The sequence below is a fragment of the Zeus faber genome, assembly GCF_960531495.2.
Source record: "Zeus faber genome assembly, chromosome: 6".
Lineage (NCBI taxonomy): Eukaryota > Metazoa > Chordata > Actinopteri > Zeiformes > Zeidae > Zeus > Zeus faber.
Genome location: NC_137201.1, coordinates 28,601,204 through 28,625,188, shown reverse-complemented (window position 1 = coordinate 28,625,188; position 23,985 = coordinate 28,601,204). Strand labels below are relative to the sequence as shown.

At 45.2% G+C, this 23,985-nt stretch overlaps 2 protein-coding genes across 2 annotated transcripts in view; both read right to left on the bottom strand.

The window, feature by feature from the left end:
- Nucleotides 1–8,005, bottom strand: part of met (MET proto-oncogene, receptor tyrosine kinase) — a gene marked incomplete at its 3' end in the record, with an annotated part of 62,340 nt that extends 54,335 nt beyond the window's left edge. The window contains exons 1-2 of the mRNA XM_080002918.1: nucleotides 7,908–8,005; nucleotides 5,293–6,487 (exon numbers count right to left, since the gene is read on the bottom strand). Coding sequence (XP_079859044.1) covers nucleotides 5,293–6,486 — 1,194 coding nt within the window. The 5' untranslated portion in view covers nucleotide 6,487; nucleotides 7,908–8,005. The remainder of the gene's footprint in view (nucleotides 1–5,292; nucleotides 6,488–7,907) is intronic.
- Nucleotides 8,006–22,207: 14,202 nt separating this feature from the next.
- The window catches only part of cav1 (caveolin 1), a 7,067-nt gene continuing 5,289 nt past the window's right edge, over nucleotides 22,208–23,985 (bottom strand). The window contains exon 3 of the mRNA XM_080002162.1: nucleotides 22,208–22,570. Coding sequence (XP_079858288.1) covers nucleotides 22,229–22,570 — 342 coding nt within the window. The 3' untranslated portion in view covers nucleotides 22,208–22,228. The remainder of the gene's footprint in view (nucleotides 22,571–23,985) is intronic.

Below are 23,985 nucleotides of genomic sequence, written 5' to 3'. Positions count from 1 at the left end.
TAAAACAAGTTTTATGCATTTTTGAAATATAAAAACTAGTAAAACTAAACTGCAATATCATTTTGATTCATATAATTTATATTGAAACTGAAAAGATTTCCAACTTTACTTAAACTTCAAGTTCAGAAAGACTTGAGGTTTGTGTGTGTGTGTACATGTATGTGTGTGTGTGTGTGTGTGTGTGTGTGTGTGTGTGTGTGTGTGCACGCGCACGGATGGGTTAGATGTGCTTGTTGATACAGGGCATTGTGCAAGCATGTTTGCGTCACACATTTCGTGCACTAGATTCAGCCGATCAAAACACAACCCATCAACATCTCGCTCTTGCCGCTTCTTGCTCGCGCCCTCCTTAAAGCACCTGCACACGCGTGCACTCACGCATAATACTCTGTTATCAAAACCCGGGGCTTAGGAGCAAAAGGGAAAAAGGGCAGGACAGAGCAGGCATTTTTTCATTCTTCTCCTGATTCCTGAACGCCAGGAGAACCTAGAGGAACACCGGGTTCTGCTTGGCTGGCTTAGCCATGCGCTCAGCAGGTCGGGACATGTGGGACACAGCGCTGGGACACCGGCGGTAAAACATTCGCTCATATACGCCACTGACACCGCTGTTTATGAGCTGGTTTTTTTTGTGTGTTTTTAATAATAGTATTAATGAGCTGATTGATTTATTCACATTGTCATAATGTAACCTCATCATTTACCATGGGGCTGAAAAACTAACTTCACCTCTACCTTTTGCGGGTTTTTTCCCCTGCCAAGCATCACAACGTTTACTACACCAATTTGAGCCTGTCATTACTCAATTACGACTGTTTTAATCTTTTGCCGTGTGTAGAAGGAACGCCCCAGATGTTCATTCGCCACCTGCCCGACTCTGCTGGTAGCACGGAGGAGGTTTCCAAGCCACAGGCAAAGCCCCGTCGTGCCGTGACACCGGTTCTTGTCGAGGGAGAATTACAGTGAATTAATACCAGCTTAGTGGTGGTATTTGCAGGCTCGGGCATGTGAGGCGCAGTGCATGGCATCCAGCTTAGAAGCCACTGAAACAGCAGCACCGGGGCTGCCCGGCCGCCCTGCTACTAGTCTCTGCTACGGGTGACCGGTAATGATCACAGACGGCACCGTTTTGAACATCAGCCCCAAGCGCCGGCGTACACTGACTTTTCTACATTGACGCGTCTCTACTCTCGCTCTTCAACAAGTTGTTGTTGTGAGAATCCACACGAAACCATCAGTGAATTCATACTCTCCTGCTTGTTTATTTCTTTCACTCTGTGTGAATAAAGCACAATCTAGTCTCTAATCTAATCTAATCTCCTTGTACTACAGTACACAGTTGACTGGTATCGTCCATTTTCTTTGTAGCAGGCTGGGATTATAAACTCTGGGCCTTAGATTCCTTTTATAATTTCATAATCAGAAATTATTAGACACCCTGTGACAAAGTAATATAAAATCAATGTGACACCGCGGCCGTCTGTTTGGCATTTTTCAAGCCAGCGTTTAAAGGAAAAAAAAGTGTTCATTAAAATGGGAAGGCTAATTAAAATATCTGTCGGTCAACGGCGTCTCCATGTTGGAATTATATTACGTGCACTGTAATCAGTCAAGGCTGGGATTCAATTTAAAAGCAATCAGCATTTGGTGGGTTTTTGTCTGGGGGATCAATGTTAATCCAATGATAATTTTGACCTCGAATGTGGCCGTTCTTTACGTTAGACCTAAAGTGTCTCATATTCCCTCCCCAGGCTTATGAGAATGTTGTGGATCTTCCAATCCCATTCCGACACGTGCTGCATTAGCCGGCAGAATGCCTGGGTTTTTTGTTTTTTTTTAAACCAATATCGTCAAGACGCATCACATTCTCTCGGGCCGATCAATATCTCAAAGAGCTGTTTTGGTGCAAGTGTAAGATCACCAATATGGCGCAGGAGTGGACACAGTATGAGGATGTTTTTCAACCCAGGCCTCATTAAAATGTTGGCTCCAATCATTAATAACCTGATCGCGGCACAACCTCGCGCGCCTCCTGACGATCGAGGAACCTGCCGCATACACATTTAAAGCATCGCTTACTCAGAACCCTTAACTACAGGAGTCTACCAGCTCCCCTCCCTCCTCTGTGTGGAGCGGCGCCGAGTTTATCAGATTGGAGTTCCTCAAGTTCTGTCAGTAAGAAGTCTCCAGAGACGAAAATAGGCCCATGCGGACGAACGCAGAGCAGGTCGGCTGGGATCGTGCACGGACCGTAGGAGAGGGCCACTCATCATTACATCATTTATCATTTCGTGCTGCCCTAAACCGGAGCTAAGAGGGCTGTCTGGGCTGACAACCACCACTTAAACCTTCATCGTGCTCCTACACGGCTTTCAATTCCGTCCAAATTCCCACTGGGAGTTTTCCACCAGAAACACAACCGACGGGTTCAAGCAAACGACAAAAATAACCCCACGCCGGGCTTGAGTATCGTGCTCTCTCTCTCTCTCTCTCTCTCCAGCATTTACAACTCCTATGATTTTACGGCCTTATATACTCTTATCTCCTCTCATAAGTCACTATAGGAGGGATTTTACCTGCCAGATGCCACTGAATATCACCCATAAATCTATTTAGCGGAGCAATGATTAGATCCTTCAACTGGAGACTTAGCACAAGGATAAGGGATCAGGTGGACAGTTATTCAATGGTCTTTTGTCTCCTTGGCCGACAACATGGCTCTTTGTTTAACTTGACAGCGCAGGGCCCCGCGCAGCATAAGCCTCGATCAGTAACGAGCAAGAAAGACAAATTTCACCCATTTTTCCAATCGCTACAAGCCCCTTTGACATCGGCGATTAAACACATGATGTGATTAGATTACGCTCGGACCGACTTGACTTTCAAAGCAGGTTTTAGTTGCATTAAGGCTCAAGAAGAAGATTTTCTCTTTCGTCTGGGACAACAATCATCATATTTTGGCGCGTGAGTGAGTTTCGGTCTGGCTGTGCGTGCGTTTTATCACTGAATAAACACAGTGATGTCAAATGATGCACAGCTGCCGTGAGACACACTCCCAGACTCCGCGAGCCTGCTTCATAAACACGTGTGGATCCAGCCAAGCTGGGGCGTCGAGCAGCCTCCATAGAGGCAAAATAGAATTGAATACAGACGGATAATTATACAGCGCAGAGAGAGTCCCTCCAGCGCAACTGATGTCATAGCCTGCGTCTACCTGGTAATCATGAGTCAAGGGGAAGACAAACCTGATCACGGAGCAGTGCACTCTCAGTTTTAAGTGAAAAAGTTTAAAAGTCAAAGAGGTCATTCTTTGAATTCCCTCAGAGCCCACGACTCTCTGTCAAATGTGCTTTAAATGTTAAATCTCTTATTTTGTCCAATATGGATAAATAATCCCTAACGATAATGGTTTTATTATCTGGAAGGGCCAATTGGCAGTGTTGACCGGAGTTAGGAGCTTGATAATTATGTTCACGTTGCCAAATATCAACCCCTAAACAGCATGCAGGAGTTCAGCTGCTACAGTACTATGTTTGGTGAAGCAATCACACGCAGATAGACATTACACCACAAACATTCAACTGACCTTTTAGGCTATTTCGACAAAATCTGATCCATGCAATAACACAAAACCATGTAATAATCTCTAGTAATAGAAACACAGCAAACCCAATGACCCCGTTTCAGGATGCAATTCAGAGTCAGAAAATTGCAAATAACCTGTTGGATCCACATGGATCACATTGACGACCCTACCACCACGGACAGGATTCGCCTTTGCGGCGTAAATTTCACAGGCGGGGAAGTGAAGCGGCGCGTTCACCTCGCCACACGGAGGGCCCTGGTGCTGAAACCCTGACAGGTGCGCTGAAAGCCCACCGAGTCGAAAGGGAATATAGAAAGCGTCTTTCAAAAACACACAAAGTTATGCAGCTCCGCTCTCCGCTGTCGGGACGGGGGCAGAGGAGGCCTCATCAGCGGCGCTGGTTGCGCCGATGGAGGGTCATGGGATCATCTTCCGCCCAGCTGCTGATGTCCTGTTATCCCCTGAACAATTCTTCACGGCTCGCCGACAGTCAGATATGCCCGGCTTCTATCCACTAATACCACCCCCCCCCACGGTTAAACATACTATGAAATGTTAGATAGAAGATATGTACAAATAATATTTACCCTGAAAATCTTAACATCTTTTCCCACCAAATCACAATTTGTCAATGTCAGCAAAATCTGAGTGAGAATTTTGCTGGCTGATTTTTATTTATTTTTATTTTTTTAGGCAGAGCTACCTCATTTTGAAAATTGTAACTCTTAAAACCGTAAAGCTCCTGTTAAACTCCTGGTTTTGAGCGAGAGCGCCGTAAACGAGCCAATACGCTATCTGCGGTTACGCAGGAGGTAATAAAGTCAGACAGGGAAGCTTCTCTGTTACAGATATTGACAGCTGCTCCGGCAACTTGGTCGGCAGTTAAATTCACGTCACGATTGATCGGGCCACTCGACCAATTGATCCGCTCAACGTTGACGGATTGTAGAGCAGGGATGAGCAGGTGGGGGGAGAAGACCCTCAAGAGTCATGGGAGGTGATTGACTAAGGCCTATGAGAACAGGGGGCGGCATAAGTATATCTAATGTGGCCAGTCTGTCATTATGTTGAAGCTAAAGCTGTTTGATTGTGAGTCTGTCTCCTCCGTGGCTCCACATGACTTCAAATGGATGTGATGACAGGCGCGGTAAGCCAAAACATAAGCCTATCACTGTCCTAATAAATCAGATCTTTGCAGTCCAGAGCGCTCTTGTTATACACCATTTACCCCCCAGTAGTCACCAGGTGAAGAGTCTTCTTTTTGGACTCTTGTCGAGTTGAGCGACTGATTCCTACTTTTATTACGTTAAAGATGAAGTTGAAGGTGATGTCATCAGAAGTCTGTATCCTCTCACAACCCTCAGACCAGGGATGCAGCAGTCAGAAGCAGACATGGTGTTAAGGTCCGTCTTGTTCATGAACACTCGGGCCGTATTAGAAGCTGAGGCAGCGAAATTATAGAGCTTTTTTAACAGCAGTCAACGCAAATTTTCTGTCTCGTAAACGAAATAAGTTTTAACCCATTTCAGGCGAAGGCTCTTTGCACCAGTAAAATATTATTTGAATGCCCTACATGTGATAAAACCATCGCCAGGTGAACACACACACACACACACACACTTCTCAGTTTCCCTCTATAATGGTCTTCACAAATACCCCTGGATGAACCCATTACAAGGTCCTTAAAATATAAACATATGACTTACCACATTGTAGCAGGACTTCCTGTCCGATCCGGTGAAGTGGTAGGGGTCTGCGGTGCTGCACTCCTGCATGTACTTCCTAAACAGGTTGTTGATGTGTTTAAGAGAGATCACGCAAACGGCCGAATTGGCGGTGGGCTCTGGCGAGTTGGGTTTGCTCTGGGCGAAGGCGGCGAACAGCACGTCGTCCCCTTCCTCCACACTCAGGTTGGGGTCGCGGCCCATCTTGGCTACGTAGGCGGCCTGAAGGACATTGAACACCTTCATGTCAGCCGGCGAGCGGCGGCGCCGCCTTTTGTTGGTGCTGATGCACTCGAGCGGCATCTCCACGTAGCGGCGGATCTCCAGGTCGGAGGAGCACATGCGCACGATGCGGGTGTGGTACGCCTGCGAGTCCCGGCTCACCCTCTGCACAGTGAGGAAGTAGGTGAAGGGCCCGTTGTGAAAGGAGTAGACGTAGCGCAGGTAGTAGTTTCCGCGCAGTGGCGGGATGAGGTCGACGTACGAGCGGTTGGAGAAGAAGGTGAAGCCGTTCTGGCTGGTCTTCATCTTGCGGACGGACAAGGTGTGGGGCTCAGGCGTCGCCCTGGAGACGTTCCTTTGGTCGGGTAACTCGGAGTTGCCGACAAAGAAGTGAATGACATTGCTCTCCACGTTGAGAACCTGGGCACCCGAGGCCCTGATCACCCGGTTGGGGTCGCTGGGTTGCCCCCGGTCCCTGTTGTCCAAGAAGCAGTAGACGTCCTCGTCGACCGTCTTGGGCTTGGTGCCATCGTCCAGGACGTGGCGGCGGCACACACCGTCGTCCGCCGAACCGCAGCTGAACAGCCCCTTGTCGTAGATGGTCTCCACCAGCAGGGCGACATTGTGGTTGTCCACCCTGCGCTCCGACTTGGGGCCGCCCGCTCTCCACCCGCAGGACTCGTTCCTGAACAGCGGCCCGGTGCGGAACTCGGACAGCTTGGTGAGGTTCGGCGATAGGGCGTAGATCCGGTTGACGGCCCCGACGTAAATGATCCCGTTCAGCATCACCATGTTCTGGACGGTGGAGTTGGCGGTGAAAGTGGGGAGGTCGTAGGTCGCCGAGAGGTCGAGCTTCGAGGACTCGCGCGATTTATCACACTGGGCCCTCACCTTGGGGCAGGAGGCCCAGAGCAGGACGACGAGTCGAGCGGCGTCCGACAAGCAGAACTTCATCCTGCTCCAGAAATACGACAGGAAGACATGAGGAATGACTCGTTGAAACATTCCAACCCTGGTGCACCGAGTAGAAAAACATCCATCATAGATATGTCTGAACCAATTGGCTGCGCTCTGAGGAGTGCGAGTGTGTGGGAAATCTACGGGTATGGGAGGTGGAGGGGGGCAGGGGTGGTGGGGGTGGGCGCTTAGGGAAGCATTAGGGAGGCTCAATGCTAAAGTTCTGCAAATAGAGATGAATGTCTCCTCTATTGTCCCGGTTTGCTCACAGCACCCGTTAAATCAGTCGAGAAACCACTAATGGTGACGCGAGTTGAGCCATTACGGCGGCGCGCAAAAGCCCGGCCTCGGCAGCCCCGCGGACGGGCGACCAGGGCGGAGGCGGAGCCCCCCGCGGGCCACCGACGCCCGGGAGGCGGCCGGGGACGCGCTCCCGAGGGCCACGGCCCCGCTCTGGGCCGGCCGCGGCGCGAGGCTCTGGGGTGAATCACCCGGAGAGAGGCTTTCTCCGCGGGGCCAAGGCAACCACACAAAGGCTAAGTTTAGACTGAGTCCCTTTGGGAGGAGCAGATAAACTCAATTAAAAACAAGGGTGGGGGATACATGCTAAATGATAAATAGCCCCAGAGCCTAAATGGAAATCCACAGGGAGATGCTTTTGGGGGGCGGTGTGTGTGTGTGTGTGTGTGTGTGTGTGTGTGTGTGTGTGTGTGAGAGAGAGAGAGAGAGAGAGAGAGAGAGAGAGAGAGAGAGGGAAAAAGAGAAAGAAGGGTATTTACTAGATCATTTGCAAATTACGGCTTTGCATGAGCTCACAAGACAAACAACATTAAAAAAAACAAAACAACCACTTTAGAAATGCTTATGTTTTACTTATTTATTTATTTATTTATCTGCCCTTATCAGTCCCACGCACACGCATGATGGATGTGCATACACTGAATTCCTTGATGTTTTCTTCTCGAAACAGAGTATGTTATTAGCGGAGTGATGTTAGCAGGTGCATATGACTAACCTGTTGCTGTTGTCTTGGTTTTTTTTGTGTGTAAAATCGTGAGTAACAAGGGTCGCGAAGCCTTGTGCCCATTATCGCGCACCTGCGCCGCGCACAATGCGTCTCTGCTGTTTTTCCACCAAAGGAAAACCAGTGAAAATGTTTTGATTTCTTAAAGAGGAAAATGACTCACGCGGACCCACGACAACAAACACGGAAGGGTCGTTTCGAGTCGAGCGAGGATGTGGACGCGTCCGTCAAGAACCGGGACCGCAAAGTTAGGGGGGGGGGGGGCGCAAAAAAAAAAAAAAAAAGTTTCAGTTTCACGTGTTGACGTTCGATAAATAAGAAACAACGTGGGAAAAGCGCGTTCTGCTGAAACAGAGGGAGTAAAAACAAAAAAAACAAAAAACAACCCACTCACCTGGAAGTTAAGACAACTGGTTTAAATCATATTCCTCTGAGTCCGAAGTGATGCGGACCGCAAACAGGACACTTTCTTCTTTTTTTTTTAAACTTTTTTCTTCTTTCCTCTTTGGAAAAAACAACAACAACAACAACAGCAGCCAAGAAACGGTGTGTCTTGGGCTCCGGACGAGCTGTGCCTCTGCCTCTTGACTCTTGGGTTTCAACGGCGGCTCTGCGGCGGAGTAGACCCACAGTGCGTCACAGTGGACGGGGCGCGTGTGTTTGTTGCGCGGCTCCCAAAGTGCTGCTGCGCCCGCACGTGGCTCCGCCTCCCGCGGAACGCGTCCTGGTGGAGAAGGGATTCAGGTGAGATGGAGGGGCTAGTAGACATATAAAACCATGCATCATCATAATAATAATAATAATAATAATAATAATAATAATAATAATAACAATAACAACAACAACAACAATAATATAATGATGATGATGATAATAATAATGATAAAAAAATACTAATCATAACAACAACAACAACAACAACAACAACAATAATAATAATAAAGTTGCTGCTGCGAAAACTACAAAAAGGTGAAAGATCCCAACTGTAGTCAATTCAACTTCTTCAATTCATTTCAACTCTACATCGGAAGTCTCAAACTGAAGTGACCCGGGGGCCACTGGCCAGGTTGTCTTGTCCCCTAAACTGTCCCTTGTAGTCAAAGCATAATAATATGTATGTCACCATGAAAAAATAATAATAATACAGATAAAAAATATATATATATTGTATTCTATTTTATATTCTGAAAACGTTAGGTAAGATTGTCTATATCAATTGTATTGCATTGTGATAAAAAAAAAAAGAGCAATGTATTGTAAACATGTAGCGGACCGCACTAAATTTTCTAGCGTACTGTGTTGGAGAATAAAATATCCTCGAGGATCACCCAGTTGTTCGGCTGTAGAAAACCTGTTTCAATCAATTACTAAACTTCTGTTGATTGAACAATTAAAACCTGTTTTGATCAATTACTCTATTCTGTTGATCAATTCAAGGATGATAACAATTAAGACCTGTTTTAATCAATTACTAAACTTCTGTTGATCGATTCAAGTATAACAATTACCTTCGAGGTTCTCCGCGTGCTCGTTGATGGGTTGGAGCGTCAATCAGAGGACGTATCACGAATTTAGGAGTTAGTCATATTTATTGTCAGGCAGAATCAAAAAGTGCAGGCTCAGTTTGCGACGTCTGAGCCTGGGGTCTGGCGCCAAGCTCAGCCAAGTCCGCACTGTTTGGTAAAGCACACATCAGAAGCAGAATAAAAAGGTATTGTATTGTTAAAGTTAAAAATTAAAATGATTGCTATGTCAGGGATGCAAGGAGCACAGTTATACAAATCAAATCAAATCGAACAATAAAAAGGTCAAATTTTTGACACACACACACACACACACACACACACACACACACACACACACACAGACACACTCGCACACACACACACACACACACACACACTCACAAAAACCCTCTGGTCAGCTTACTCAAACTGCTTGGCAAGTGGCACCTGACTCCTCATGGTTCCTGATGTTGACTCCATGTGAGTCAGTGGCAAAGCGGCTCACTCAGCCATATCATAATGAGGTAAAGTTGTAAAGGCTAAACCAGCATGAATCACAGAGAATAACAGAAAAAGCCTTTGTCCATTCCCCCCGCCGAAGGAAAGGATGGAGGAGGAGATTGGCATTGGGAGCCGAGATAACAGACCTGGCCCGACGGATTAACATGTCCAGCTCTGGGGATCCAAAGGGTTCCCGGCGCGACATCTCTGCCGGACTGGACACCGAACCTGAGAATAAGTCAAAATTGATGTTTTGAACCATCCATCCATCGAGCTTGACATAAATATAACTGAGACGAACTCAAGAGCATCAGCACCAAACAAATATAGGCAAATTACTGGCATGGGGAGAAAATGCCGAGGAAGGACGAAATTCAGTGAATCGTCAAGTAGGTGGCCTTTAAAAAAACAGACCTGTCCAAAGTTTGTGTCTAACTCGCAGCTCGAGTCCATAACCAGGTCCTTCAACGGGACCAATGGTTAAAGCAGGGATCTCACACCGTGGATCTGTAGTTTATTGGACTGTATTTACTGTTTTGTACACTCGCACTCGGTTTACAGAGTGGTTTGATGGCTGCGTGCAAACTCCACTCAACTGAACTGAACTTGACTTTCCCCAAAATCTCTCCGTGTAGCGCCTCTCCGGCACAGTTACTCAATACACAGAGCTTTTGCACGACCTCGGGGTATATCCGACACACTTTACAGCGGGGTGTGTCCGACTCAGGGTGTGTGAATTTTTTCCGTGCGCGGCTGTATGCTCTAGCGGGGTGTGGCTGTGCGGTGGTGAACAATGTTGTTTTTTTTTGTCGTTTTTCTTTTTCTCAAACGAGAACAGCTGAAGACCCGGGGAGAGGGTCAGCGTGGCGGTCGACCTCACGGCCATAATCGCCGCCCGGCGGCATTGTGGAATCCGCAAAACCCCCCCTGGATGACACGCGCTCCAGGAATGATCTGCATCCGACGCGCGGCCTGATAAACAGAGGCCCCTGCCACGGCTCGTGCGCCGTGCCCGCGTCATCACAGACCCGCGGGCGACAACATGTAATTTTGGGCTGGACGGCCTTCGGGATACAGCTCCCTCTGTGTGTTTTTAGCGGGCTTGGGAGGAACCCTCAACTCACATTGCATTGCAAGGGCATGTGCCTGACTTGTAATGGCGCCATCTGCTGGGGAGACCGCATGGCTGTACACGAACACACATGCCCGAAACGCAGGTAACATGGACACACACACATGCTCTCTGTCATATATACACACCTAACCCTAACCCTAACTGATAGTTAACGGCAACATGGAAAAATGCACGTACACACACACACACACACACACACACACACACACACACACACACACACACACACACACACACACACACACACACACACACACACACACTCACAGACACACACACACACACACACATACAAAGGTGCAGGCCAATATCAAGCTAATGAAGAGTCTTCAACCTCCCAAGATTACATCAGCCATTATCAGGGCAGCGCAGGGCACATGCTCGGTCTTGATTTGCCTCTCCCGTCATCCGTCCTGAGGATATTTTTCACCTGGGCGAGGGTGGGCGGAGGTGGAGGTGAAGGTGGAGGGAGTCGACACTAACCCCGGGTGACTGCCGGCCGGGGTGGCCGCGGCCGAGGGTCCGACCTCGGTGAACTCTGATTGATGTGCTTGACCCATGTGAGACCCCGGCGTCTTCATTCTGCAGATGGAACTCCTCCCTCGCTCTCATCTCCTCCCTCGCTCTCTCTCTTTCTCTCTCTCTCTCTCTCTCTCTCTCTCTCTCTCTCTCTCTCTCTCTCTCTCTCCCCCCCTTCGTCCAGCGGCGATTGAAAGGAGGGTGGCGGCATCCATCGCTTAGCCGTAAATCCATGGAAGGGTGGAGTCGCTTTGAGATGCTTTTCTAATCACACACCCGGTGGAGGAATCGTTGCACTTAATGACCAGAGAGAGAGAGAGGGATGGATCGCTGCGTAATCAACGGCCTGCAATTCCAAGCTACTGGAAATGACATCATGAAGCATTTCACGTCCTTTTCTTACGAAATACATTTATTCTTCCAATCTCTCTTCCCAGGATAAGAGACAATGGTGTTTTTTTTCCCCCCACTCACGCTCGATCTGAAGCAGCGCCAGTCCAGCGCCTCGTTCAATGGGGCGTGTACTCTTATTTGCTTTTGGCCCCGGATGGAGTCTGGGATTTTTCTCAATATTTGTTTGTATTTTCATACAGTCCCTCGTCCCCCGAAGATGTGAGAGAGGGAGAGAGAGAGAGCGAGAGAGATAGAGAGAGAGAGAGAGAGAGGAGTGCTGATCTTTCGCAGTTTATTTGTGTCAGTGGCAGATTTAGAAGAAAACAGGAAATCAAAAGATCCCAATCCGGAGGAGATCATCTCAGCAATATGGAGCGGTGCCGTCCCCCTTCCTTCCCTCCCCGATAGAATCAACGAAACTCAGGTACAACCCTCACCGAGAGGCATCGGGGGAACGTAATAAAAATAAAAGAAAAGAAAGGGCTTTGCAGTCTAAAAGCCCTGCCGTGCGGGATTCTGCCGTTCCTACTTTGTTTAAATTCCCTCATCGTCAGAATGTCTGCGGCGATGAAAATGAAACTTTGGGACCGGCTCCGCGACATTCTGCGGAGGTTTTGATCCGAGGACGGAAACCGAAGTAGGTGCGACGAATCGCTTTTTTTTTTTTTTTTTTTTAAATTTAAAAAGACACAGTGGCACCCAAACCGTTTATGCCGAATTATGCTGGTAATGGCAGATGCAGGGAAGAAACGCGAGTCGGGGAGGTTTTTATTCTGCCGTTCCACCAAAAAAAAAAAAAAAAATTCAAACTAAACTCCAGATTCAGTCGTGTAAGCAGACATGTCAGTGCTGTCACAGAGTATTGTATCTTCATTTGAATTTGGTTTACAGGAAGTTCCATCCACATTTTTGTATGACCTGTGATTTCCCCGTGTCTAACTCATATTACTGTCGACTTTTTTTTTTAAATCTGAAACCGAATCTGAGAAGCTTAATAGTTTGGACATTTTATTAAATTTAACCAGGTCTGTGCTGGACACACTGTAAAAAAATAAATAAAATGTGATGTCAGTGGATTTTTAGAGATATAAATATGTATCATATGTATGTGTATATTTTATATATTTGACTATTCTTGTTTTGCGTTTTTCTGCCATCTGCGTATATTTAGCAAATTTCATTTTCTGTTTTTTACTTGACTTTTTTTTTTAATGCATTTTATTATTACTCCACTGTTAAGCTTTTTCTTTTTTTAATGCTAATCGTCTGTGGACTTGCACCAATAATCCCCATGACAAATTCCAAGTACATGTACATGCACCTGGCGGAATAAACTCAATCTGTTAAAAATTCCATGGTACATAAATACTCATGCAGACAAATAAGTGCAGAACTTCAAGTTTTCTAACAAGATAAACTAGTTAAATTATTCAAGATCTTGTTTATGAGTGTCCTAAAATGTACTAAATATATATATATATATATATATATATATATATATATATATATATATATATATATATATATATATATATACATACACACACACACACACACACACACATATATATATATATTTTTTAAGTATTATTTATTTATTTCAGTATATTGGCTTATTACATCCCTATTCATTGTCTCAGTCTCTGCGGAGGAAAGACTCCTCGTTAAACTGTTTATTGGGACGACTTGAAGAGCTCTTCAACTCCGTGCTGCTTGTTTAGTCTGGAGAACCTTCGCTGAAATAAATGGCGCTCAAGTGGCAGCTCAACGCAGCTTTCGTTCGCCCGGGGATTCAGCTTCGCGGCCAACGTGTGTCCTCATTTTCCGTGTCCGTTCTCTCTGCCTTCCCACCACCCCGAGGAACCGGGAAAAAAAAGAAACGAAGGTGAACCCAGAGCCCGAACAAAAACAAACCGAAACCAAACAGCCGTCTCAAATGGAATTCTGGGACTGATGATGTCATGGATCACCGCTTTAAGAACAACAAATAATGTTCCCTAATGTTTACCGGCTTGTTGGGGTCTTGAGGTGACGGGTATCGACTCGCTCCCTATGAGACACCAAGGATGAGGTCATTTTTTATATCCTCACCTGATTTCGGATCTCAGGTGGTGGCGGTTGGTGACGTGCACCGCAGCAACCAGGTGTCCGAGGGCTGGAGGCGAACATCTGGAGGAGCCCGGCGGTGGCGGAGGAACGGCGCTGACGTGTGACCTCACTGAATCCGTGTGTCCGCAACTCGCTGCCTCGGCAGCTGACGGTGCGTCAGGAGGCCGGGGGATTCGCATTCGATTCGTTCTGTCCTTAAAGAAAAAAAACCATCTTATTTCTTATATTTTATAATTTATTTAATTTATATAAAAATAATATATATATATATATATATATATATATATATATATATATATATATAAAATTGGGGTATATAGTGAAAGACTGAAATAAGTGAATTCCACGTTTGATCAATCTGCTCATATTTGCGATCGCCTCCTGTCTGTTCTACCCTGTATTTTTATGTCTGATGTCTCCATCAGACGATCCCTCCCTGTGGCCTGTCCTCAGCGCCGCATTGGAAAACAGCCTTCCCAGCGGAAGGGAGATCAAAACGAATTCACGGGGCTGTTCAAAATACTTTGCTCGGTCGGGCCAAAATGACGGAATCGCGCACCTCAGCGCCAACACATCAACGCAGAGATCTCCGGGTTTCCCTTCACCCTCAGAAAAAAGGCCCCCCCCCCCGCGGCAGATCTGACCCCGAGCGTGGAGATAATCACAAGCACCGTTCATCGGGAGGGAAAAAGACGGACGTCTTGGGCGACAGGTTAAAAGCAGACTCCATTGGAGGTTCACCGCCCCCGACACACGTCACCCAAACACATCCCGGCCTGCTCGCGGAGAAGCACCCTCTTAACTCTAACCTCGGGGGAAGGAGACGATCTCTCGGCGATTACATTTTGACAGCAGCAAATCACAAAGTGCAACAAAGTGACGGGCCGCTCCTCTGCCAGCGGCGGGCACGGCGCGTAACCACGGCGATGGGAAACAGCCGTCTAGGAAACAGCCGGTGTCTCCTCCCGGGCGTCCAGGAGCCACAGTGTTTGTCATCTGCACTCTGTCTTTCCGCCGAGGGAAAACTGAGTCACAGCAACTTGAAGAGACCACACACACACACCCGCACACACACACACACACACACACACACAGGTACGCGCGCGCACGCGCACACACCCGACCTAAGGGTGAAAATGCAAAAAAGAAAGAGCTTAATGTGCCAATATTGAATAAAAACCTTTTAAAAAGTATACAAGAAACTGGAGGTCACGTCGAGAGATCGGTAAATATTTTGTACTGATATATGGATTAAGCCGCATTTTCCCCATTGTGGAAATTTACTGACTGGATTTTTGGATTATCTTTTACATTTCTGATTCACTTCAAATTAGCATCAACACGTGTTGCAGAATCGTTTGTAATTTCACAGTTTGAGACTTCAGAGTACTTCAGAGTAAGAGGACATGATGAGGGCGTCCAAAACTGGACCAGTGACACTTTGGTCTTAACCAATAACAACTTTAATGGCTACTTTTAATGCTTCAGTATATTTAACATAAAATACTTTAATATGTTTACATGAGAAGAATGTTAAATGAAGGAACCTCACTTTCACTAAATACCGTCAGGTATTTATAAAAGTAGGTATTTATTCTTCTACTTCAAATACTGGATGCGGAATTGAAAGTGTTTACACCAGCACTTGGATCAGAGCGACGGCTGAATTCCTGGCGTGTAACATAATGCACCGAGTCATCCGCCCACACTTTGACAGCTCTAACTTTAAGACAGTGTGAGGCATATGAGTGATAGGTAAAGGTGTCTCTACCTTGGCCATGTGTGTCTCTACGTACATTTTGTGTGTCTCGACTTTTGATCGTCGGTCTTCCCTCTGCCTGTTGGAAAAATCAAAACACGGAATAACAAACAAATTTCGCACCCCGTTCGACTTCGTTTGCATACGTTTTTTGTTTTTTTTTCCTACCACACCATCCTTTATATTCACCTTTTGTAACACCACTCCTCCCGTGACGTTCTCCGATCAGCAGGTCAGAGCAAACACACAAGCACCGCACTCACATTTCCTACTGGGACTCAGCGACTTTGGGTTGCCAGGTTTGCATATCGGGAAGATTGTCTCGCCTGCATATTATGTTTTAAAATCTAAACTGGCAATTTCACTAAAGTTACAGCGCCTGTAGCCCGAGTCAGGCTTGGTCGTAAGCTCTTACTGATATGCCTTGCTCGATTCATGCAATTTGGAGCGCGAATATACAACAAAATTCCAAATTGTTGTGTAATGTACGAGAAAACATTTGAATTTTCTTCAAATACTACTGAGTTTTAGGATTTACAGTAGAACTCCACCAGGCACATCGGTGCAGCGTACGGGCGCGGCTGTGTGTTTTTTTTTACCTACTACACCTGCAAGGTGGTGAAGCGTCCCAGGCGTATGGATGTTGTCGTAGAGAAAGGAGGAATATTGAAAACAACGATTAATATATATTTTTTAACACGCAGTTAGATGATAAGTGTTAGGTTTGAAATACCACCGATGCTTTTATCAGTTATTTTGTGAAAAATAAAAATAAAAATCGTTATTTCTGCTTAATACTTAAAAATGACATTACAACATGTTGATCCTGTTTAGACTGTCTCACAATGTCCACTGGTCTCTGCAGAGACTTGGAAGTTAAACAAGGTCTCGCTGTTTCCCAGTTAAAAGGCATAACAATTTGTTTTTATAGTAGTCTGCCATAAATAACTTGCAGTATAACTGAAATGTGATCTACAACTGTAATTGTTGAAATTGGTGGGTGGGATGTGTTGTTCTTTGTATTGAAAACGGGTCTTGATCTGGATCAATAAGCAAATGTGACAGCAGCGCCAGGTCCCTGGTACAACGTAGGCTCTTATAAAACACACTGAAATAGATTTCACTCTTTACAAAGACATTTCTATGTAGTAGGGAGGAGTAAGAAAGAAAAACACGACGTCTCGCATAAAAGTAGAGAAATGTAAGTGCAGTAAAGTGTGGCTCCAACAGTGGATTAGCGGATTCAATGGGAAGCAGCGCGCCCATTGTTGTTAATAGTTAAACCATGATAATCAACCCAATGTCTTTACTTAGAATAGGGAGCAAACCGGATCTGAGTCACTTATTGGGAATAAATTGTAAATTCCGTGCAGTATTACGTGGCGGGTCTGAAATACTGACGACACATTTATAGCACAACACTGACGGCCTCGTTATGTTATTAGGTTGTTATGCTTATGGCCAACCAGAATGTTATTGAGGACTAAACAGTTAAGAACAAACAAGCAAACAAAGTAAGAAACAAACAAATGAACAAACAACAAACAAACAAAACACACAATGAAAGAAAGTAAGAAAGAATGAAAGAAACAAACAAACAAAACACACAATGAAAGAAAGTAAGAAAGAAAGAAAGGAACAAACAAACAAACAAACAAACAACAAACAAAACAACACACAAAGAAAGAAAGTAAGAAAGAAAGAAAGGAACAAACAAACAAACAAACAAACAAACAAACAACAAACAAAACAACACACAAAGAAAGAAAGTAAGAAAGAATGAAAGAAACAAACAAACAAACAAACAACAAACAAAACAACACACAATGAAAGAAAGTAAGAAAGAATGAAAGAAACAAACAAAACGACAAATAAACAAAACGATACACAAACAAAAAACACAAAACAACAAACAAAACAAAACACAAAGAAAGAAAGAAACAAACAAACACAAAACAAACAAAACAAAACAAAAACAAGCAAACAACCAAAACAACAAACAAGACAACAAACAAAAACAAACCAACAAACACAAAACAAAAAAACACACAAAGAAATAAAGAAAGAAAGGAACAAATACAAAACAACAAAGAAAACAACAAAATAAAAATAAAAAATAAAACAAGTCAACAAACAGAACAACAAACAAAAACAAACAACAACAAACAAACAAAACACACAATGAAAGAAAGTAAGAAAGAATGAAAGAAACAAACAAACAAACAACAAACAAAACAACACACAAGGAAAGAAAGTAAGAAAGAATGAAAGAAACAAACAAACAAACAAACAACAAACAAAACAACACACAATGAAAGAAAGTAAGAAAGAATGAAAGAAACAAACAAACAAACAAACAACAAACAAAACAACACACAATGAAAGAAAGTAAGAAAGAATGAAAGAAACAAAACGACAAATAAACAAAACGATACACAAACAAAAAACACAAAACAAAACACAAAGAAAGAAAGAAAGAAACAAACACAAAACAAACAAAACAAAACAAAAACAAACAAACAACCAAAACAACAAACAAGACAACAAACAAAAACAAACCAACAAACACAAAATAAAAAACAAAACAACACACAAAGAAATAAAGAAAGAAAGGAACAAATACAAAACAACAAAGAAAACAACAAAATAAAAATAGTCAACAAACAGAACAACAAACAAAAACAAACAACAACAAACAAACAAAACACACAATGAAAGAAAGAAAGGAACAAACAAACAAACAAAACAAACAACAAACAAAACAACACACAAAGAAAGAAAGTAAAAAAGAATGAAAGAAACAAACAAACAAAACACACGATGAAAGAAAGTAAGAAAGGAACAAACAAACAAACAACAACAACAAACAAACAACAAACAAACAACAAACAAACAAACAAACAACAAACAAACAACAACAAACAAACAAACAACAAACAAACAAACAACAAACAAACAAACAACAACAAACCCTCTGAAGCGATGAAACGCAGCGTCCGGGTTCCCGGCACGAGCAGGGTTCTCTGCCTCTGATTGGACGGGAAACTGATCGACCAATCATTGTGCAGGATCCACACAGCTCATTTGCATACAAGCAGCCAATCGTGGAAGTGGACGTGCAGCGTTCCTCTGAAACGTCACACTTCATTTGCCTCATTTGGGATGATTGACGTAGTTTATTAACATTGACACAGCCTCGTGGGATGTGTGTGTTTGGGGCTAAATATTAAAATAAAGCAAAATACCACCGGGGATGTGGAAAGTAAACGCTGAGAAAATAGGCGCCGCCTTTATTTCCTCCCACTAGAGGGAGCCATTGCACCGCATCGCCGCAGGATGCGTTCATTGCACGCAGGGCTCCCGTACGAGGGCTCAGACTCCCTCTAGCGGTCCTTCATTGTAATGCAGGGGATCCGCCGCAATTTGTTTTAAATATGTTTTGTTTCTTCACTTGTTTTTGTTTTTATTAGCGAAATTAAATATATTTTCCATATATGTGTGATATATGTCTGTTTGTATACTCGACCTCACTAATGACGGTGTTTTTTGTGAGATGCACTTCTTGTCAGCAATGTTTACATTAAATGTTAAACCACATGACAAGTTAGGATCAGATACCTGTAAAATGGGGAAATTCCGGAATTCTACACCGTGTCCATCTCTTTAGGGGGGTGGGTGGATGGGGAGGGGTCACGAAAACGTCTGGGAAGCCCTGATTTAATGGATGGAGCCCGACAACATTTTTTTTGTCTACGCTTGACTTGAGTGGAAGTAAACGGCAGCGTCAGGTAAACTGCAGACCTCAAACCCACCAACCAAACACAAACCGTCGCCCTCGTCTGGGGATTTGGGTCATCTCCCACCCGGGCGTTATTGCTCCTTCCATTAGCTCATTGCTGCGACCGCTCTATTTCTGCACGCCGCTGTGTGTGTGCACTCGCATCCTCCCGCGAGTCGTCCCGCGGTGTGAAGCGGTGGAAATTTCTATGTTGAAAGAGAACGACCGAGCTCCACTCCACCGGGCCTTTGTACCTGGGCTTCAGTTTGCCGGGGTCGCAGGCCGAGCGCCGGTTGTTTACAATTTGCATGAAGGGAAGAAAAAAAAATGAAATTTGTGAATGTAAAGCCTCATGCGGCTGCCATGCCATCTTGCCGCAAACCAGATTGAGTTTAAATGATGGGGGTTTAATTGAATAATGGACGCTCCGTCCCAAAGCAATGATCTCATTCTCGGAAATCTAGTCAGGATCATGCGTCAGTGATTGGAACAATGAGAAACGCCTGAGTCGCATTAGCTCCAGCCGAACAGGTTCAGATTGATAAATGAATTGAATGAATGTTGATTCATGCCCGTATTACAGGGCTCCATATTTTTTCGGTGCATGAATTATCAGCTACCGACTGCAGAATTTTGTCAATTGCTTTGCAGGTTTTATTTGTTGCCCTGGTAACCACGGCAACGTACCTATCCAGACGGACGAAGTACCGCCCGCGACGGGCATTACGTGTCGTTGGGAAAAGCCAAAAATGAAGGTTTGGAGAGCGAAGGCTGCTGGAAATGTTCCTCGGTGACAGAGCTCCAACTTTGATCATATCACCTTGGTATTTTTTCGGCCTGAGCCTTTGTGTGTCTAGATGGAACGATTAGACATCCGGATGAAAACAACCACACAGTATAGTCACTCTGAGTTCCCCAGATCCGTTTCAATGATAAAACACTGAACCATATCTAAGGTTAGGTTAAGGTAAAGGTTAGGTTTTCTTTTAAAGTTCTTATTTTCTTAAGGTCTAAATTCTTAAAAAAATAAAATAAAAACAACATTTAACATTTCAGTTATTGGCAGTTTTTAAGAGTGTAAATCCACTTTAAAATAAAGTATATGCAGTACATCTAAAAATGTGTATTATAAACTATGTGGGGATTAAAATGGCATATTGAACATGTTGAACAAGAGATATTTAGATAGGTAGATAGACAGATAGATAGACAGACAGACAGACAGGCGTATAAATGGATATATAGATAGACATACAGACAGACAGCTAGATAGACAGACAGATAGATAGACAGATAGATAGATACCACGTGTGTGGGTGTCTCACCAATTTGTCAGAACAAAACAGGAAGCAGTCGCAGATCAGATGATATAGAATTTTTAATGTGCACGGCGTGATACAGACACAAAGAAGCAGGAAAGAAAAAAAAAAACCAAAACATCAAAATATCACCTTCAGAGCCTGAAGCAAGCTCCGCTTCTCGGCGCGACCGTCGTCTCTGTCGGAAACATTTATTCTCCGCAGTCGAGGAAGACGATCAACTTACGCGCTTGAGGGTGAAAACCAATCCGGGCCGAAATCACATGTAAGTCAACAGAGCCTTAATCCCCCCGCCCCCCCCCCCCCCCTTTTTTTTTTAATTTTATTTATTATTTAAACTGTGATTTATCCACTGGAGAAGGAAAGGAAAGGGGGGAGCGGTCGCTTTCCTCCACGGAGGAGGAGTGTGTTCTCACATTGGTTTGCAGCCTAGCGATGACCTCACACGCGCAGGAAGATTTTCACGTCTCAGTGCTCTTATCAACGACTTCCCGACGTTTAAAGCCCGTGTTAAAAAACAAAAAAACAAAACAAAAAAAACAAAAAAAAACAGGCGTAGCGACATTGCAGGGCGCTGGTTTCTTGCGCACGCACACACGCACGCACGCACACACACACACACACACACACACACACACACACACACACAAACCAGAAAGTTCTTCATCTTGATAGCGTCGAAAGTAAAAAGTTGTTCACTTGCATCAGTGACAATGTGCATTTAAACCGCCGCAGCCTCCGCGGAGGTGAAAGACGACTTACCTGCCCCCGGAATATAAAGCTTTACTGTGTCGTGAGGAGAAAAATAAAAATAAAAATCTACGCGCGAGGAATACTTTGTGCGGCGGCCGAAAATTGAGATTTTTAGGACCGTTTTTTTTTTTTTTTTTTGTTTGTTTGTTTTTTTTTTCCGTCTTCTAAGCTGGCGAGTAGTGCAGGGTGATAGCTCAGTATGTACTGTTGAGCGTCTTTCAGTGGCATCACATCATCACAACGTCGGGAGACAGAAGATAGACAGAAGATTCTGGGAGGCCTTTGGCTCAGGGGCCGCTTTTTTATTTTTCGGCGGTCTGGTGAAACAATCCCCCCCCCCCCCCCCCCCCGCCGCCCCACCCCCACCCCCAACCTCCCACCACATCACAGCGAATCGTCGGCGAATCAAAGCAAAGGGAGTGAAAAGCAAAAAAAATTTTTTTTTGCAGGGGCAGAGCTGCAGGCTGCAAGTTACGGAAGGAATTCACACGGCGTGAAAAAACAACAACAACAAAAAAAACGACACATTTCCAACGAGGGGAAGGAGCAGACAGAGGGCGCCCGCTCGGCCGCCTGCACAGCGAAGGATCAGGGGGGACAAAAAAAACCAAACGATGAACAAAAAAAAAACAACAACCTTAAAAAGGAGAGAGGGGGAAAAAAAAAAAAAAAAAAAAAAAAAAACGGGACAAAGAGTCAAAACGACAGAGCCGGGTGTGGTGCGATCGCATCCCCCTCCGTCTCCAAACAGTCACGCTCGGCTTGGGAGACACTTTTGATTTCTTTGTCGGTTGTTTTTTTTCGTTTTTCTTTTTGTGTGTGTGTTTGCAGACGTGACTCTTCCCGCCGTCTGAGTGTCGTTGCGTGTGTTCCAGCCCCCCCCCCCCCCCCCACTCCTCTCTCCTCCTCCTCCTCCTCCTCCTCCTCCGCCTCCTCCTCCGCCTCTACACCTCCTTGACGGTGCTGACCCGGATGCTGCTGAGGCACTTGCCCATGGCCTCGAACAGCGGGTCGCAGAAGGTGTGCACGCAGATGGAGTAGACGCGCCGCACGCAGTGGATCTCGATCAGGTAGCTCTTGACGCACGGCACCACCGCCCAGATGTGCAGGAAGGACAGGATGGCGAAGAAGACGCCCCAGACCAGCGCCAGCGGGATGCCCACCAGCGCCGTCAGCAGCCGGTAGCACCAGTACTTGGTGACGGTGAAGGTGGTGAAGCTGGCCTTCCACACGCCGTCGAAGCTGTAGGTGCCGGGCGGCTCGGCGATCACGTCCTCAAATTCCACCTGGAGGGGGGGAGGGGAGGAGGTTGGGGTTAGGGTTCTTTTTTGAATTCAACCTTCAGCCGAGAGGTCGTTTTCAGACACACAGTCTCATTCTCAAGTTGGATATAGAAGTTGAAGACAATGCTCAGTATCGGGATAGGGAATTTGGACGCCGGTATTAATGCTGATACCTTGACTTCCATAATGGTTTGTAAACAATGCTTTTCGCAACATGAAATTTCCTCTTTACCCCCCCCCAAAAAAAAAAAACTTTGTAAAAGCTTACATGGCGCCTAAAAGCAAAACGCTCAGATATAAAAAAAACCCAATAATAATTAATTATTTTAACATTTAGTGCCAACGCTGGGCTTGGAATCACGATCGTACAGAAAAAGCACTATTCCAGTATAATTGTAAGCAGTCGCTCATCCCTCGACCCGAAATGATCACGAAACCGCGAAGCGATGAACATTCAATTCCCAATTAGTCGGCGAGAATCGCACCGCTATAAAGAGAGCAAAAAAGGAAATAGGAACGGAGAACGGAGAGCAGGCCTGTGTCCAAATTAAAAACCCCAGGTCAAATCTTTTCTCCCACGCACAGCGCACAGAGCCGGGTCCGGACTGTGAGACGATGAATCTCATAATCATCATGTTAAATATTATCGCTCCACAAATGTTAAACAGGGCTTCACATGTTTCCCAAAATGCAGTGGAGATCGTTCAGTGGAGATGAAAGACACGGAGGTCATGAACTTGATCTCCAAGAAACTCTGCTTTTGACTTTCTGTGGATGAGTGTGTTGACACGGATATGTGTGTGTGTGTGTGTGTGTGTGTGTGTGTGTGTGTGTGTGTGTGTGTCTATGTCTCCCGGCCACTGACTGGTACAGACCAGGCAGCCTCCCCTGCCCCGCCCCAAAATGCTGCAAGACAGGTTACTCAACACAGGATATCTGGCAGCTGCTCTGCTCTGTGCTACACAGTCTTTTCAAAACAGACAGACAGACAGGTAGGTAGGTAGATAAATAGACAGGCAGGCAGGAAGACAGGGAAATAGATAAATAGACAGGCAGTCAGGCAGACAGACAGACAGACAGACAGACAGACAGACAGGTAGGTAGGTAGATAGATAGACAGACAGACAGGCAGGCAGGCAGGCAGGCAGGCAGACAGACAGATAGATAGATAGACAGACAGACAGACAGACAGACAGGCAGACAGACAACGTAAGAAAGCGCAGCCCCCCCCCGGTCTCCCGCTCGCCGGGTGAATGTTTATCTTTTGGTTACTCATTGATCGTGTGCTGCTCTGTCTCAGCAGAGCGGCTACCGAGCACTAACGGCCGCGGCGTCAGTAAATCACACGGACGTCGTCCACTGTCGAAATGACACGAGGAGGGAAGTGAAAATAATATATATTTTTTTTTTACTACTTT